Below are 13,147 nucleotides of genomic sequence, written 5' to 3'. Positions count from 1 at the left end.
TGCGGGGCGGTGGCAAAGTGTCGAGGCCCCCCCAGTTACCACGGCAACCTGGAGTCGGTTGGCAGAATGCTGGTGATGATGGGGGAGGCGAGTATGGTGGCAGAATAGCGAGATGTTGTCGGAAATGTTGTTGGAACGAGGCCGCGAGCGGAGGCTCGTGGATGTTAGTTGTCTGCGTGGAGCCACCAGAGAACAACCAGCCAAGTGGGGAGTTCTGGGCGAACACACGCACCGTAGAAACAATCTGGAGCGCGTCGTGATGTACGTCTGTTGAAGCTCACTCAAGAGTCAACTGCGTAGAGGAACTATACAGCTGGGAAGCAAGGAGCGGACGAGCATCCGATTCACTCCGTCAATACTGCTCCTATTTCCATCTAGGAGCAATTCGATCCTGCCCGCGACACGTAGGTGGCCTGCGGTGCCGCGCTTTACATTTCCTTTGACGGAGCATCGCGCGTCCCAAACACTAACCCAATTTCTGTTGTACATAGGAGTCTCTCACTCTCGGGACATATCTCGGCTTCCAACGACTTCGGAGCCCGTCATGCTGTCTACCTTTAATTTTGGCGTAACACTGCACACTACGCAAGGGGAAAGTGCTATACTTGACCGGATTTTCGGGCCAGAAATATCCGACGCGACCTGGCAGGAGCGAGGGCAGCACTCTCCGGCTGGACAGTCTTTGACGCACCGCATTGCTGTGACAAACTGGACTCCGTACTGCGCGGGTTCAGAGGTAGACGGAGATGACCGAATTGGTGACGCTGAAAACAGAGCGCGTATTGCGTATGATGCACTAGTGCAACAGAAAGTCTAGCTACGCCGAGGTATCGTGCATTCATCGGCGTGTTTGGCTCGCCCAGTCTGCAGCGTAGGACCCGCAGACTGCAGCAGACTGCAGCAGACGGCATGGTGAGATCAGCCCTGCGCGTCAGACATCACGCGTCTTACCGCCGGAGCTAGCGGCCCGAGACTTGCAGACCGCAGTCACCCAGTCCTACACGTCCAGTGGTACCGGTGAGATGCCTCTGGCCTTACTAGGCCTTTGTCAATTGACTCGAGCGGTTTCCGGCGGTCTAGGTTCCAGTCCAGTGTCTTTCAACAAGACGAGAACTATACTGCCGAAAAGCAAACACCAAGTTGTACGTGAATACGCTGGGAAGCGACGAACAAGCGTCAAGATCCCAACAGCCCAACAATTTCCTAACACTGGCGTATGGGCCATGGGGCTACATGGCGTGCTGCATGTGCCCGGCGGCAGGCACCATGGAGGAAGCTGCACACCTCGGGGAGACTGTCTCTACCGGCAGATTTTTTCCACAGCTGCAGCATCATCACCTCTCTGCAACTCAAAACAATGAAGTCACCGTATCTTGATTCCGCTGCAAGGCCCGGGCCTCGACAGCTCTGGCGACGCTGGAGCTCTCTATTTATATCCCCTTGATCCCGCTGGTCTTGCTTTCCTTCCTCGCATCCACGACAGAGAACAGTTAGCCCAGCACTCAATCGAAGCTTATTCGATACGAACTTCGCTAACTTGTTTCAAAAATATCCTTCAATATGACGATGGAAGTGGACAGCATCGCCTCCACGCTCGCGATCGTCGGGAGCCCGCCGGCATCGTCGATGGACGTGGACGGCACCGTCTCCACGTTCGAGATCGTCGGGAGCCCGACGACATCGATGGACGTGGACACCCCCGTCGCTCCTCCCGGCTCCCCTCCCCGCCGCCTCCCCGACCACGTCTCCGGCCGGATCGGCCTGCCCCGCGTCCCCCCCCACCGCATCGACCTGCAGCCCCTTCGCGGCTGCCTCAAGACGCCCGGCAAGCGAAGGGCCGGCTGGTTCTTCACCAGGTTCGCCCCCGACGCCCGGTGCGTCATCACGGGGAACGTGGTCCCGGCCCACCTCCGTGACCGCGCCGAGTGGGCGGCGGCGATCCTCAGCCGCATCGAGCGGCGCCGGGCGATGCAGGCCCTGGGAGACCGGGACCGCCAGGAGCCCCCCGTCGAGTGGGAGCCCTCATCGTGCGACGAGCCGATGACGGGCGTGAGCGAGGAGGACGACGCCCTCGCGATGCGGTCCCGCGCGGAGGAGGCCGAGCTGGACCGCCGGCTCGAGCTGGCGGCCCTGATCGCCATCGCGAACTCGGCGAGGTGAGCAGCCTGGGTTCCGAGCCAAGACTTCCCGAGCTCGTGGCTGGAAGAGTAAGTCCCTTTCGCCACCTCGCCCCGATCTTCGCCTTGAGAGCTGACAGAAAGCAGCAAAAAAGACCGACCACGCGACACGCCCGTCAGAGCCACAGCCTAGCACCGGTCCTTGCGTGTCGAAACGAGCCGTCTTTGTCCGCGATAAAGTTGGTGCGTTTTGCATGTGTCGCACTCGCTGATCTGCATTCCTTGACTGACCAGCAACTTCGCTTTTAGGCAGCCTCTGACTCCGAGTTCACGAATCCGAGCCGCTATCTGCCATTCCCAACGTTGCAAGCTGACGGCGACCATCGAAGAGCAGGCCCGCGACCTGGTTGACGGGTGCACTTTGTGGAATATTACAGCAGACACGCCGGATTGGTTCACATGCTCGTTGTACAGTAGAAGACAGTTCTTAGTAGAGACACGAGGGTTTTTAAAGATCAGGTCTAAGGCGCCGCTAAGCTTCTACCCAATAGATCTCTTTCGCGTCCTTCCAGACTGTTCGCCCAATGATAAGATTTAAGCCGTTTGTTGTCCCCTTCTTGGAGAAGCCGGATGAGCCGGCAGTGTTGCATGTAAGCTCTTGCACCGACGCCTTTTTTGGAGCTCGGAACAGGTTTGCCTATTCTAACCAGCGTCGGTGACTCCCTCGCTTTGCAAAATCTGTGTTCGAAGCCGGCTCCAACATCATACACTATGGGGCTGTCGTCGTCGCACGGGACGGCAGGTCTACATTTCGTTGATTGGCGCCGACACCAAGAGATGCTCACCTGAGAGAACGCAAGAATGGTCGCTAGGTACTGCAGGAACGGGGGGTGGATATGTGTGGCTATGCCGCTGCTACGCACTCAACTTAGTCAATTGGATTTTAAGCTCTGGTGATCAGACACATTTTTCTCCAAGACGCACTTGTGTCACTACTCCGTGCTTAGGCCATCAAAACTGGTACCCCACGAAGATATCCTACTCTTCGATCGCGCACGTCTTCTCGGTGCGTCAAGTATTATCGAGGGTAAGAGTCGGATTGTCTTTAATTAACCAAATCCCTTTCCGTCCAGTTTAATTGATCTTAGGTTTCCCGCACACGTAGTCCCTGATCAAACGTTGCTTGGAGTGACGGTCGCAGCCAGGGGCTGGTTGACCCAGCAACGATCTGAGCACAGACCAAGTGGCCCCCGGGGGATCTGGAAGCGGGGTCAGATCTGAGATCTACCCCGCTGCGGGGCTCGTCCACGCACGTGGGCCCCTGGCCCCCTTGCCATCCGCGGGGTTCCGCAGGTTGACTGGGTCACGGATGCCGTGATGGAAATCGGGCACATGAATTGTGACGCGGCTGGAACGGGAGGTTCCAAGAGTAGCGGGATCGCAGGAACGGCAGGGGTCCAGGGAGTACATGTCCATACAGCTCATTTCCTTCCTACAAACATCTAGCTCTTAAACAAACGTCGGGCAAAACCGGCAGTAACCCAACAGAACGGCATCAAACACCGGGAGGTAACTCAAACTCCCTTTACTGGTAGCCGGCGAATAATACTAGCCGGCTCAAAACCGAAGCAAGCTGTTGCCGCTGATGATATCCCCGATCCGGTTCTGGACAGTCTCGAAACGCATGGCGCCACACGACTCGCTCTCCAAGTGATTGATGACCGCAGCCAGGCTCTTGAAATCCATGCGGCAGTTCCGGTTCGGGCAGTGGTACAGCGCTTCGCGATCTAAATGTTAATTGTGACGCGCCTTCCAGTCAGCGGCAGGCCTGACGAAAAGCGAGCCAGTCTAAGGAACGGAGGCACTTACGGGCGGTGGAATTGAGGTGCTGGTTGAGATCGTGGAGCTGCCGGAACACCCTGGAACAGAAGTAGCACTGGTAGCCCCTGCCGTTCCATGCGTGCTCGCTAGCAAGGTAGTCGACCTTGCTCGACTGCTCCCAGGCGATGGAGCGCTTGGAGATGAGGCCCTCGGGATCGCGGGACCGGACGAGTCGGTAAATTGCGTCGCGGTCCATCTGGGGAGCTCTAGCGCATGATCCGCGCTCAAGATGGTGCGTCAGACCGGTCGCGGTGGTGTACGCGACGGCGCAAAAGGGGCACTTGATAGTGCTGCCGCGATGGGTTTTGGAATTCAGGTGCTGCGCAGGCGCTCGGTCAGTGGGAGAGTGAAGGATGCCTAAATCGCAACCAAGCGTGAACTTGCCTGCTTGATGTTGTTGAGATTCATGAAGGTGCGATCGCAGTCGGAGCAGTAGTAGTGGTCTTCAATCATGTGCTGACGGCAGTCCGCTTCAGTATCGAACAGGTCGTCGCAACAAGCACACTCCCATTCGGAAGAAAAGTGCCCCTTGGCGCGCATATGCTGTTGACGCGCGGTCTCGCTGCCAAAGTACGCATCACACGTGTCGCACTCGAAGTCTGGTCGCTCGTGGCCCGTGGCGTCGCAATGCTGATCGCGGGCCTTCCATCCCGCGGGGAAGGCCTTGCCGCAAGTGCCGCACTCGAACATATCGACAGGTACCTTAGTTGACAAACTCGTAACCTCTGCTGGAGGGAAAGCGCGATCGTTGGCTGGCACCCGACCTGTGAATGCGGCGGGCGATTTGGAAAAGCGATTTGGCAAACAGCAGAAGGCCCAACCCCGAAATATTGAACCTGAAGAACAAACGACAGGCTCTCCAATTGGTGGTCGGGGGATGCGCTTTTGCTGCCGGTGAGGATGGCGAAAAGATGGCAATCGTACCTGTTGCAAAAATGAGCGATTGCTGAAGCAAAAGAAATGGTCGCGAGGGCCGATGAGGAGTGTTTGGTTTAGTGGGCCTTGGGATTGAGCAATTCAGGCACGTTCCCAGCAGCCCTTTGTAGGGATTTCTTTTCCACCACCTTCGCTACGATGGCAACTGGCATGCACCTGGAGAGGTGCAACAACCTGGTAGAGAACCAATCAATCAAGACTCAGTGCTCGCGCACCGCTCGCCCACCGAGACAGCTTCAGACGAAACGGGAGCCAAGGGAGACATTTGATTGCCGTAGACGAAGGTCATGGATTCCCGGTCATGCTAGCGATAGAGCCATGCTTCGCGCTCGCTACCATCTACGACGTGAATGTCAATGGCACACCAGCCGGATGGTTTGCCGCTGGCCCGGATAGGCGATTCCTCAGGGCTAACTGGGAATACTTGGACCTCAAGGTCCCAAATCTTTCATTCCATTGAGCTGGAAGGATTTCATGTCGAATACATTGGCTACGCCGCCATTGACCTCGATCCCTACTGGCCACGGGGCGAACCCATGCCCACTGGCTGGGACTCATGGGCTAGCCCGGGGTCCATTGTGTTTGCGATATGCGCAGCCACTGACCACATCTCCTGGGCTGAGAACCTGTGGTTTGCCGATTGCCACATTCGATTCCCGACGAAGCCTAGATGGGGTTCTGCCAACGGCGAGCAGCCGGCGCCAAGTTCACGGTAACGACTGCAGATTCACTGATCCTCGCGCGGAACTTCCGGCTCGGGCGTCAACGTCGGGTCCTTGTGCCATGTAAATCACGTCCGGTTGAGGAGCTCGGCTGCCAGTGCCGCGTCGCAGCACTCTGGGCGCACTCACACCCAGCTCATCAGGTCAAAGACGTAGCCGAGCGCCCGGGCCTCGGATACCGTCTCCGAAGCGTCGCAGTCGCACATGTCATCAGCAGCAGCGGCGGGGAGTGCAGTGTGTCTGTTTGGGTCCGACCGTCGGCCGGATTGGGGAGGACACCGGACGGGCGTGGGAAAAGGACGAGGAGTCTGAAAGGGAGGGGCCGTAGAGAGAGATGGCGACCGAGATTTGGGAGATTGTCCAGCAGAGAGCAAGGCAAGAAGGACAACGGGGAGTCGTCAGTGTTTCTTTGTCCTAGGTGTGTTTGCCAACGCAGAGGTTGAGATCGAGCCGAGGTATCCCGCGTGGCTGTTCAGGAGCTTCATCGTCGCTCCCCCGTTTTCCGACTCGCTGCTGGACCTGGATGGACGTTCCGGCGAGAGGCTCTTTGAGCGTGTGAATGCTGGCATCGTGACGCTGGCGCGCAACGGAGAGAAATGGACTGCAATTTCAGGAAGGGAACTGCTGATGGGAGAACAACAGTCAGCGACAGAGGCCGGCGATGCTGCAGATAACGAATGAGTAGGATGTCCTTGCTTCAAAAAATATAACCCCCGAATTGAGCGAAGAAGAGGTGGGCCGAGGCCCCAGGTGAGCCCGGCCAGACGTCAGCCTCCCAATATCAAGGTGGGTGGGCAGGCAGTGGTTCTTGGGGAACCTGTTCGGAATCCCTCAAGGTGTTAGTTAGGTGGATATGGAAGGCCGCGGCCGCCTGCATTGTGTCGCTCACCTAGGTACCTTACGTATACGACCTTCCACTCGCAGAGCAATGATCTCTTCAGCAGATGAACACTTCGTAATGCATTCTTAATTCACGCCGTTCATAACATTTTTGCAGCTTCCACACTCTGTCCCAGGGTGACCAGCTCTATCACATCGAGCAGAACCAACAACTTGCCCTTACTTACATCATCCCCATGCGAATGTATGACCTTCCTATCAGAGAAATGTTCTGTTCAGCCACTGGTCCCTTCGTATACATTCCTGGTTCACTGCGTGAAAGTTCCAAAGCTCACATGATTACGAGCAAAATGATCTTTTGGCCGCGGTTGTCGGCACGCGAAGAAAGCAGGATCAAAAGGGGCCTAATGTTAGACTCAATTATCCGTCGGTCGGGCAGGCCGCGCGAGGACAGAGGCCCAACGGCGACACACCAGCGACAGAACAGGAAGGTGCAAATCCTGGCTTGAACCAACAAGCTCAGCTTATCCAGCGGTAAGCTTTTACTCGCTGAGGTACGGAGTAAGAATGAGAGGGTACGTGGCACCCAGGGACGGATGGCATGGCAAAGGCCCGGGGCTGATGCCAATCGTGAGCAAAAAGGTGTTAAATAACCATTCTGTGAGGTCCTCCTTGTGAGCATTTTCCCTGCCACAGTGGTCTTCCCACCACCTCCGCCTGTCCCACCCACGTTGCAATCCATCACCGTCATCTGCCATCTGCATCTTCCATCATCCCGCACCATTTGCATCCCGCGCTGTGCCAGAAATCCTGCGGTTTCCTTCTGTGGCCAAGCATCATTTTTTTTATTTAAAAAAAAAAAGCCATCCTAAACTTTTGTTCCTCAGCTCATTCATAGCTCTCGGACGACGCAGCTCGGCCACCATGGACGCTGGGAATCCTGTCTACAAAGGAAATTGAAAGGAAATTGCCACTGCGGCCGCTACCGCTTCGAACTCACTGTCCCCAAGATCGAAGGCGCAATATCCTGCACGTGCAGCCTCTGCCGGAAGAAAGGGTACATCTGGCTTTCCATCACTCCGGCAAGCTCAGAGGACGGTCAATTCAAGGTTGTGAGAGACGATGGATTTCTGCGAGAGTATCAATCTGCGGCATTGCGGGACAAGTTTTGCAGCCACTGTGGCACTGGAGTCTTGGGAGAGCATGTGGTCGGGCCTCTGGAAGGCCAGATGCTCGTGAACGTTCGGGCCGTCCAGGGGGTCAACCCTTTCGAGCTTGAGTGAGTACAAAAAACACACTGGACACTTAGAGTGTGAAACATCTTGCTGAGCATAGTCACACCTACAGGCCCTTGCTGAAGACAGTGTCACTGCCCGAGCCGGAACAACCGATCTCAGCCCCGCCGCCTGCTGCGCCCGAAGCGCCGACGGCCCATCACACCGGCTCCTGCCACTGCGGCAAAGTCAGACTTGAGTTGCTGACCCCGATCGAGGACCAGGAGGTCAGAGAGGACAACTGCAGCTCGTGTGTCAGGGCAAGTTCACTTCACCTCTCCGAACCCGGTGCTTGGGCAGAAGCTGACTCGGCGTGTGGAAAACAAACCAAACAGGATGCGTACGTGGGCGTCTATCCCACCGAAAGCCAGGTTCGCATCCATGGCAAGGAACACATGTTCGAGTATCTCTACGGCCGGCGGTTCATCGGCTTCGCGCGCTGCGAGACCTGCGGCGTGGTCGTGTTCCTCAACGTCTACGGGCCGCCCCTCAGCGCATATGACCACCTGCCGCCCGAGCGGCGGGAGCGCGCCCTGGCCATACACCACACCAACATGACGTTGCTGCCGCTGAACGTGAGGATTCTAGATGTCGACCTCGCCACGCTGCGAGTGCAGAGATCGGACGAGGGGACGAAGGGGTACGTGCTGGATCCATGAGTCAGCTTCTTGCAACACGATCGTGAGCTAGCGGTGTCGCCAGGTCGAGGCCACATCATCGTAGGGGGCGTTTCGTTCATTCGCCTGCTCGGACATAGCAATGCCAGCATGCCCGCTTAGTATCTCAGTAGCACAAATCCCAAGTGTCTGATCCTTCGCCAAGTTCATATACACCAGCACCTCCCGTTTCGCCTCCCAACTGGTTCAGCCATTCCAGATCTGATTCTACAACAGCCGGAGGGCAGGATGTTGAGCCGTGATTGGACCTCCCGCCTTGTCCGCTGGAAGCCCACTGCCCCCAGGGGAAGAGATGACTCGGTGAGTCCTGGAGTTCGTCCGTTGCTGTGGGTATGGAGAACCCTCCGTCAGAAGACGCAAGATTTGTGGGATGCGAACTACTCGAGTTTGGCTGATCCTCTGATGACGATGGACCGCTCGGTGCTGCGGTCTCTTGGACCGGACTCGAACTCTGACTCGGCGGCGGAGGAGGTGCGCCGCCACGCCCAGCCAGCCATGTCTCGAACAGCAGGGTAAGGCCGCGGGAGATTGCATCCTCCAAAATGTGGGTGCTCTTCTCTTCTGCAGCCTCGCCTGGTTCCGCGTCGGCCAGCCCCAATTGCATCTGTGCAGCTACGATCGCGGGCCCAAAGGCCTCGGCGAACTCCTTGAACTGGCACAGGTCTTCGGAGAGATCGGTCTCAATGTACGGCGAGGCGGGCCGCGGTTGGTCGGGGAACACAATGTCCCAGATGGCAAACCACCGCTCCGGCTCGGACAGGTTCGGCTTGGACCTGCGCGAGAGCTCGCGCTGCTGCTGGTGCGTAATACCTGGGAACCGGCACGCGCGGTACGAGCAGGCCCTGGCCTCGACGTGGGCCTGATGGGCTTGCTTGTCGGGCAGCACGGCCATGCAGTATTCGCAGTAGAACTCAGGCGCATGTTTCCGGCCGAGGTGCTGTTTGACCCGGGAAATGCCATCGAGCGTGAGCTTGAAACACGCCCGGTGCTCGCTCGGGCTGAGCTTCCAGAATGGACTGCTCAACAACATCAATTAGCTCTTCCCTGATCGGGACATCGGGAGCAGCTCAGGAGCAAAGGAGCTGTCTCGGGAGCAACTAAGAGCTACCCGAAACCGTAACTAACAAAAATGAGTTCGTACCATGCCAGCGACTTGGTTGTTGGCCTCCCCTTGTCAGGGGTATCGAGCTTCTGCCTCCTGGGCGGGCGTTTGCCCCAATCATCCCCATCGGGTTCCTGGTCGTCCTGTCTGTCGTCGAACGCTCTCTTGGCCCGAGAGCCCTGTCCGGTTGGGGCAGAGGCTGGAGACCAGGAAGGGGGAGGACACGCGGAGTGTGTTTCGCATGCGTCTGGGCGTTTGGTACGGATGGCGAGGTTGCCAATCTGCAGCGGGCTTGCTCGGCTTGTGCGCTCTTGATATTCGCGAAGTAACCGGTGAGCAACCGTGTTTACGAGCGGAGAAACCTCGTCATTGGGACTTTGCAGCCTGACGATCTCATCCTCTGAGCTCTCGGATATGGAGAGCTCCTCGGTCTCCACGGACAAGTCCTGAACGGATGGCCTTTCGGAGGAATCTGACTCGCAGTCTGACGCTTCTTTCGGTGGCGGACGGAAAGCTTGCTGTCCGCTAAACAAGCCCTCTCTTGACGAGGGCACGGGGCTGGGACCCTGGTTTTCTGAATGGCGAAAGGAGTTGTCGCACGGTTGGATAACGTGGCGGTAACTCCACAGATCATCCAGCGTTAAGGGAAATATACCGTTGCCGCGAGTCGAATGAAGAGGGGAGGGGCATGAACACCGTGAAGGATGGAAGATGAGAAGCCAGAGGAGCACACCCTCCGCGTGTTTAATGAACTTTAACTTGAGACCCTTTCCGTAAATGGTGGCGTCTCCATCGTCAACGACCAAGGCTTGAGGTGCCACGAGATCAAAAAGAAGCTTCGCTGGTACTTCGAGACCTGGCATGTCTTCGGGACGACGGGCTGTTGGAAATCCAGCGATGACGGGAGGTGCCCACTTAAGAAGCGTCCCGTACGGCTGAAGCTGTTGACAGAGGCGCAGAATTGGGTTGTCCTCGGAGAGTTCATGTTCCAGATGGAATTCCCAGTCGCAGCAACGATGAAGCCATGTATCACATTCCCAGTTGCAACCCTTGGGCTCAATGCCGATGCGAGTGAGTTCCGGGACGGATGAGAGCAATCTGCTCTGTAAAGCAGCACAGAACCATGCCAGTTGCTCGGCCTTCTCAGCGACGGAATATGAGCAGCCATTTAGCCACACATCCGGGAAGCCGACGGGGGAAGTAAAGTTGAGTGCTGCCCTTATCCCAGTGCTGACTGGAAGAACGGAAAGCGCCGGCTCGAAGCGACGAGATGTTTCGTGGGGCAGGAATTGGAGGCGAGTGATGAATGAGCTGCCACCGGTCCACGTTTGATCCAAGTATTCCTTGATCGTTGTTGCTTGGACTTGGTCAGGGGTCGACAACGTCAGAACTATCCGATCACGCCAACTAGCACTTGGGCCATGCGGCCACGGAGCTTCGCTCTCAGTCTCGAGAACAGTGAAGCCGATGGTCTTGGCAAGGGTCTTGGGCGACATCCAGGCCTCCAGAGGCTCCAGAGGTGCGAAGCGGAACTCCTCTAGAATGAGTTCGCGAATCCGTACGTGCGAACGGGCATCGCTCGGAGAAACCGGGTGAAGGGAGAGTTCCTTCAAAAACCGCGAGACAACCCATTCGGCTTCTGTCCGTGGCATATGGAACTCAGATTTGCCTGACATGACAAATGGAGAGCTTGCTTCGGGGAGGGATCTCCTCCACATCTTCATCTTGTCCGAGAGGGTCATACGCCTGGCCATGTCACCCACATGCTCAACTGTGTCAGGCGGCCTGAAGTTGCTGGGTTGTAGAATAAAACGCATCTGCGTGATGATGTCCCTAAGCGAGGTTATGCCATCAGTCAGAACGCGGTTCTCATGGTAGATAGTGAGGTTTGTAGCTTGGAACACTCACCCGCTGCTGACCAGATCATGGAGGGAGAACGGGAATGCCTTCATGAAAGCGGCAATTCCAAGTCTCTTGGAAAAAGAATTCATGATTTGGGGAAGAGCTTCGTACAGCTGATCCCAAGTGTCGACGTCGCATTCCCAACCAGCGACGCGTGAGATCCTGGCGCGGGCGTTGGGACTTATGGATCTCTCGGCAGGAAACTTGGCCCCGTTCATGCGCTCGTCATTCTCATCAGGGGTTGAAGCACCTTTGACGCCGGTTGCTTCCGAACGCTGTGTCCCGTGAGGCCTCGCGAGCTTCTCCTGCGGCACATTGGGGATTGGTCGAAAGTCACGAATTGAGCCCCGAATCTTCGGCGAAGGAGTTTGAGGCGCGAGACCCTCGAGCCATTGCCGAAACTTCTCATCCTCGCTTTTTGGGGCGAAGTGTGTTCCGACCATCGGGTATGGCTGCCGGCACACTTAGAGGGTTGGGTTGATGAATTAGCAGGCGAGTTGCTGAAATTCCCGCCCGATTTCCCAATGTAGATTTCGCAACTCCCAGGAGGAGCAGCTGACGCTGGCAGACCGAGACTGCACAGGCATACGCAGACAAACAAGGGCTTCCGTCCGCCAGGGAAAATTCAAGCAGACAAGAGATTTGCAGATCGACGAGTGAAGCAGCTGTGCGCAGGAGAAGTGAATGTTCCGCAAAAAGGTCGCGGAAGGGGGAGGGAGATTAAAGTACGGGGCTGCCCTCAGCGCGGCGCTGAAGCTGCACAGCCGACAGCACAAATGTGCTCATGCTTCCCATTGGCGCGAGCAGAATCAGCTTCCCTCTCAGCAGCACCAATCGAGATCAGGCTGGATCATAACATGGAAGATGTACCTAGTGAGGTATGTACTTTGTGTAGCGTTCTACCTAGGAACGTGACATCCCCGCAAAGTACCTGGGCAGACATAGCCGCTTGTACATACCTAGGTACCTAGGTACTTTAATACGTGGATAGAGCACAACGGTGCTCAACCCTCCCGATGCAGCAGAGGGTGCGGAACATGGAGATGGAGTTTAGTTTGGGATCAATGGGTTTGCCGCAAAACCGTCTCTCTCCTTTAGCAGCCCTCATTGCACACTGCTCAATGCTCCTTCTAGACACATCATGTCTTCAACATTAGATACAGGGAAAGGAACATCTTTCACACATGGAATCGCTTGCATATATTGTCGCAGCGGTCCTCCTCTTTCTCCCCATGTTCAACACCGCAGACCTAGTTTCTGTAACCTCAACGAGACGCATTGTTAGACGCATCGAGTCTACTTACGACCTCAAGGCCACTGGTCCTTTTCACCAATCGTTCAGCCTCATCATGTCGAACCAGTCAAATTTATCAGGGCCCTGGACTGATGAGACCATGTGAGCAATGCAATCAAAAGTTGATCAATGCTGGCATTTGTTTTCTGAACTAACATGCCACAAGCGAGGTCGAAAAAGAGCCCTGTTCGGTGATGCTGGACTTGTACCTCCAAAGCCCACCCACAGTGACAGAGCGTCTCGCATTCGCTTGGGTAACAAAGAGCGACAGGCCCGAAGTTGTTGATGGACAGTCTTCGAGGCCGGAGGCAGAGGACACAAAACAGAGCAAGTGAGGAGGAAGGCGTCGGTGCGGTCTGCGGGTTCCAGGGCTTAGCGCAGCATAGTGTTATGTGGTTACTG

General features: G+C 56.5%; 5 protein-coding genes across 5 annotated transcripts; 3 read left to right on the top strand and 2 right to left on the bottom strand.

Annotated features, from left to right (window-relative positions):
* Window positions 1-1,560: 1,560 nt before the first annotated feature.
* THITE_2089633 (uncharacterized protein) lies at window positions 1,561-2,160 on the top strand (the record flags this gene model as incomplete). Its single annotated transcript, XM_003654426.1, has 1 exon — window positions 1,561-2,160. One exon carries the CDS (start codon window positions 1,561-1,563, stop codon window positions 2,158-2,160), a length of 600 nt encoding a protein of 199 aa, XP_003654474.1.
* Window positions 2,161-3,582: 1,422 nt separating this feature from the next.
* On the bottom strand, window positions 3,583-4,688 carry THITE_2155205 (uncharacterized protein; the record flags this gene model as incomplete). Its single annotated transcript, XM_003654425.1, has 3 exons — window positions 3,583-3,904; window positions 3,987-4,317; window positions 4,383-4,688. The coding sequence occupies 3 exons, from the start codon at window positions 4,686-4,688 to the stop codon at window positions 3,735-3,737; spliced, it is 807 nt and encodes a 268-aa protein (XP_003654473.1). The 3' UTR covers window positions 3,583-3,734.
* Window positions 4,689-5,604: 916 nt separating this feature from the next.
* On the top strand, window positions 5,605-6,337 carry THITE_2089631 (uncharacterized protein; the record flags this gene model as incomplete). The annotated part of the gene is made up of 2 exons (XM_003654424.1): window positions 5,605-5,890; window positions 6,093-6,337. 2 exons carry the CDS (start codon window positions 5,605-5,607, stop codon window positions 6,335-6,337), a joined length of 531 nt encoding a protein of 176 aa, XP_003654472.1.
* A 1,115-nt stretch (window positions 6,338-7,452) lies between these two features.
* Window positions 7,453-8,429, top strand: THITE_2051078 (uncharacterized protein; the record flags this gene model as incomplete). The annotated part of the gene is made up of 2 exons (XM_003654423.1): window positions 7,453-7,775; window positions 7,844-8,429. Coding segments are annotated over 2 exons (909 nt in total), but the record flags the coding sequence as incomplete, so codon positions are not given.
* A 124-nt stretch (window positions 8,430-8,553) lies between these two features.
* THITE_160214 (uncharacterized protein) lies at window positions 8,554-11,894 on the bottom strand (the record flags this gene model as incomplete). Its single annotated transcript, XM_003654422.1, has 5 exons — window positions 8,554-9,463; window positions 9,589-9,748; window positions 9,812-10,123; window positions 10,958-11,382; window positions 11,458-11,894. 5 exons carry the CDS (start codon window positions 11,892-11,894, stop codon window positions 8,554-8,556), a joined length of 2,244 nt encoding a protein of 747 aa, XP_003654470.1.
* Window positions 11,895-13,147: the final 1,253 nt, after the last annotated feature.

The sequence above is a fragment of the Thermothielavioides terrestris genome, chromosome 3, assembly GCF_000226115.1.
Source record: "Thermothielavioides terrestris NRRL 8126 chromosome 3, complete sequence".
NCBI classification, from domain to species: domain Eukaryota; kingdom Fungi; phylum Ascomycota; class Sordariomycetes; order Sordariales; family Chaetomiaceae; genus Thermothielavioides; species Thermothielavioides terrestris.
This window is presented reverse-complemented; position numbering and strand designations above follow the sequence as displayed.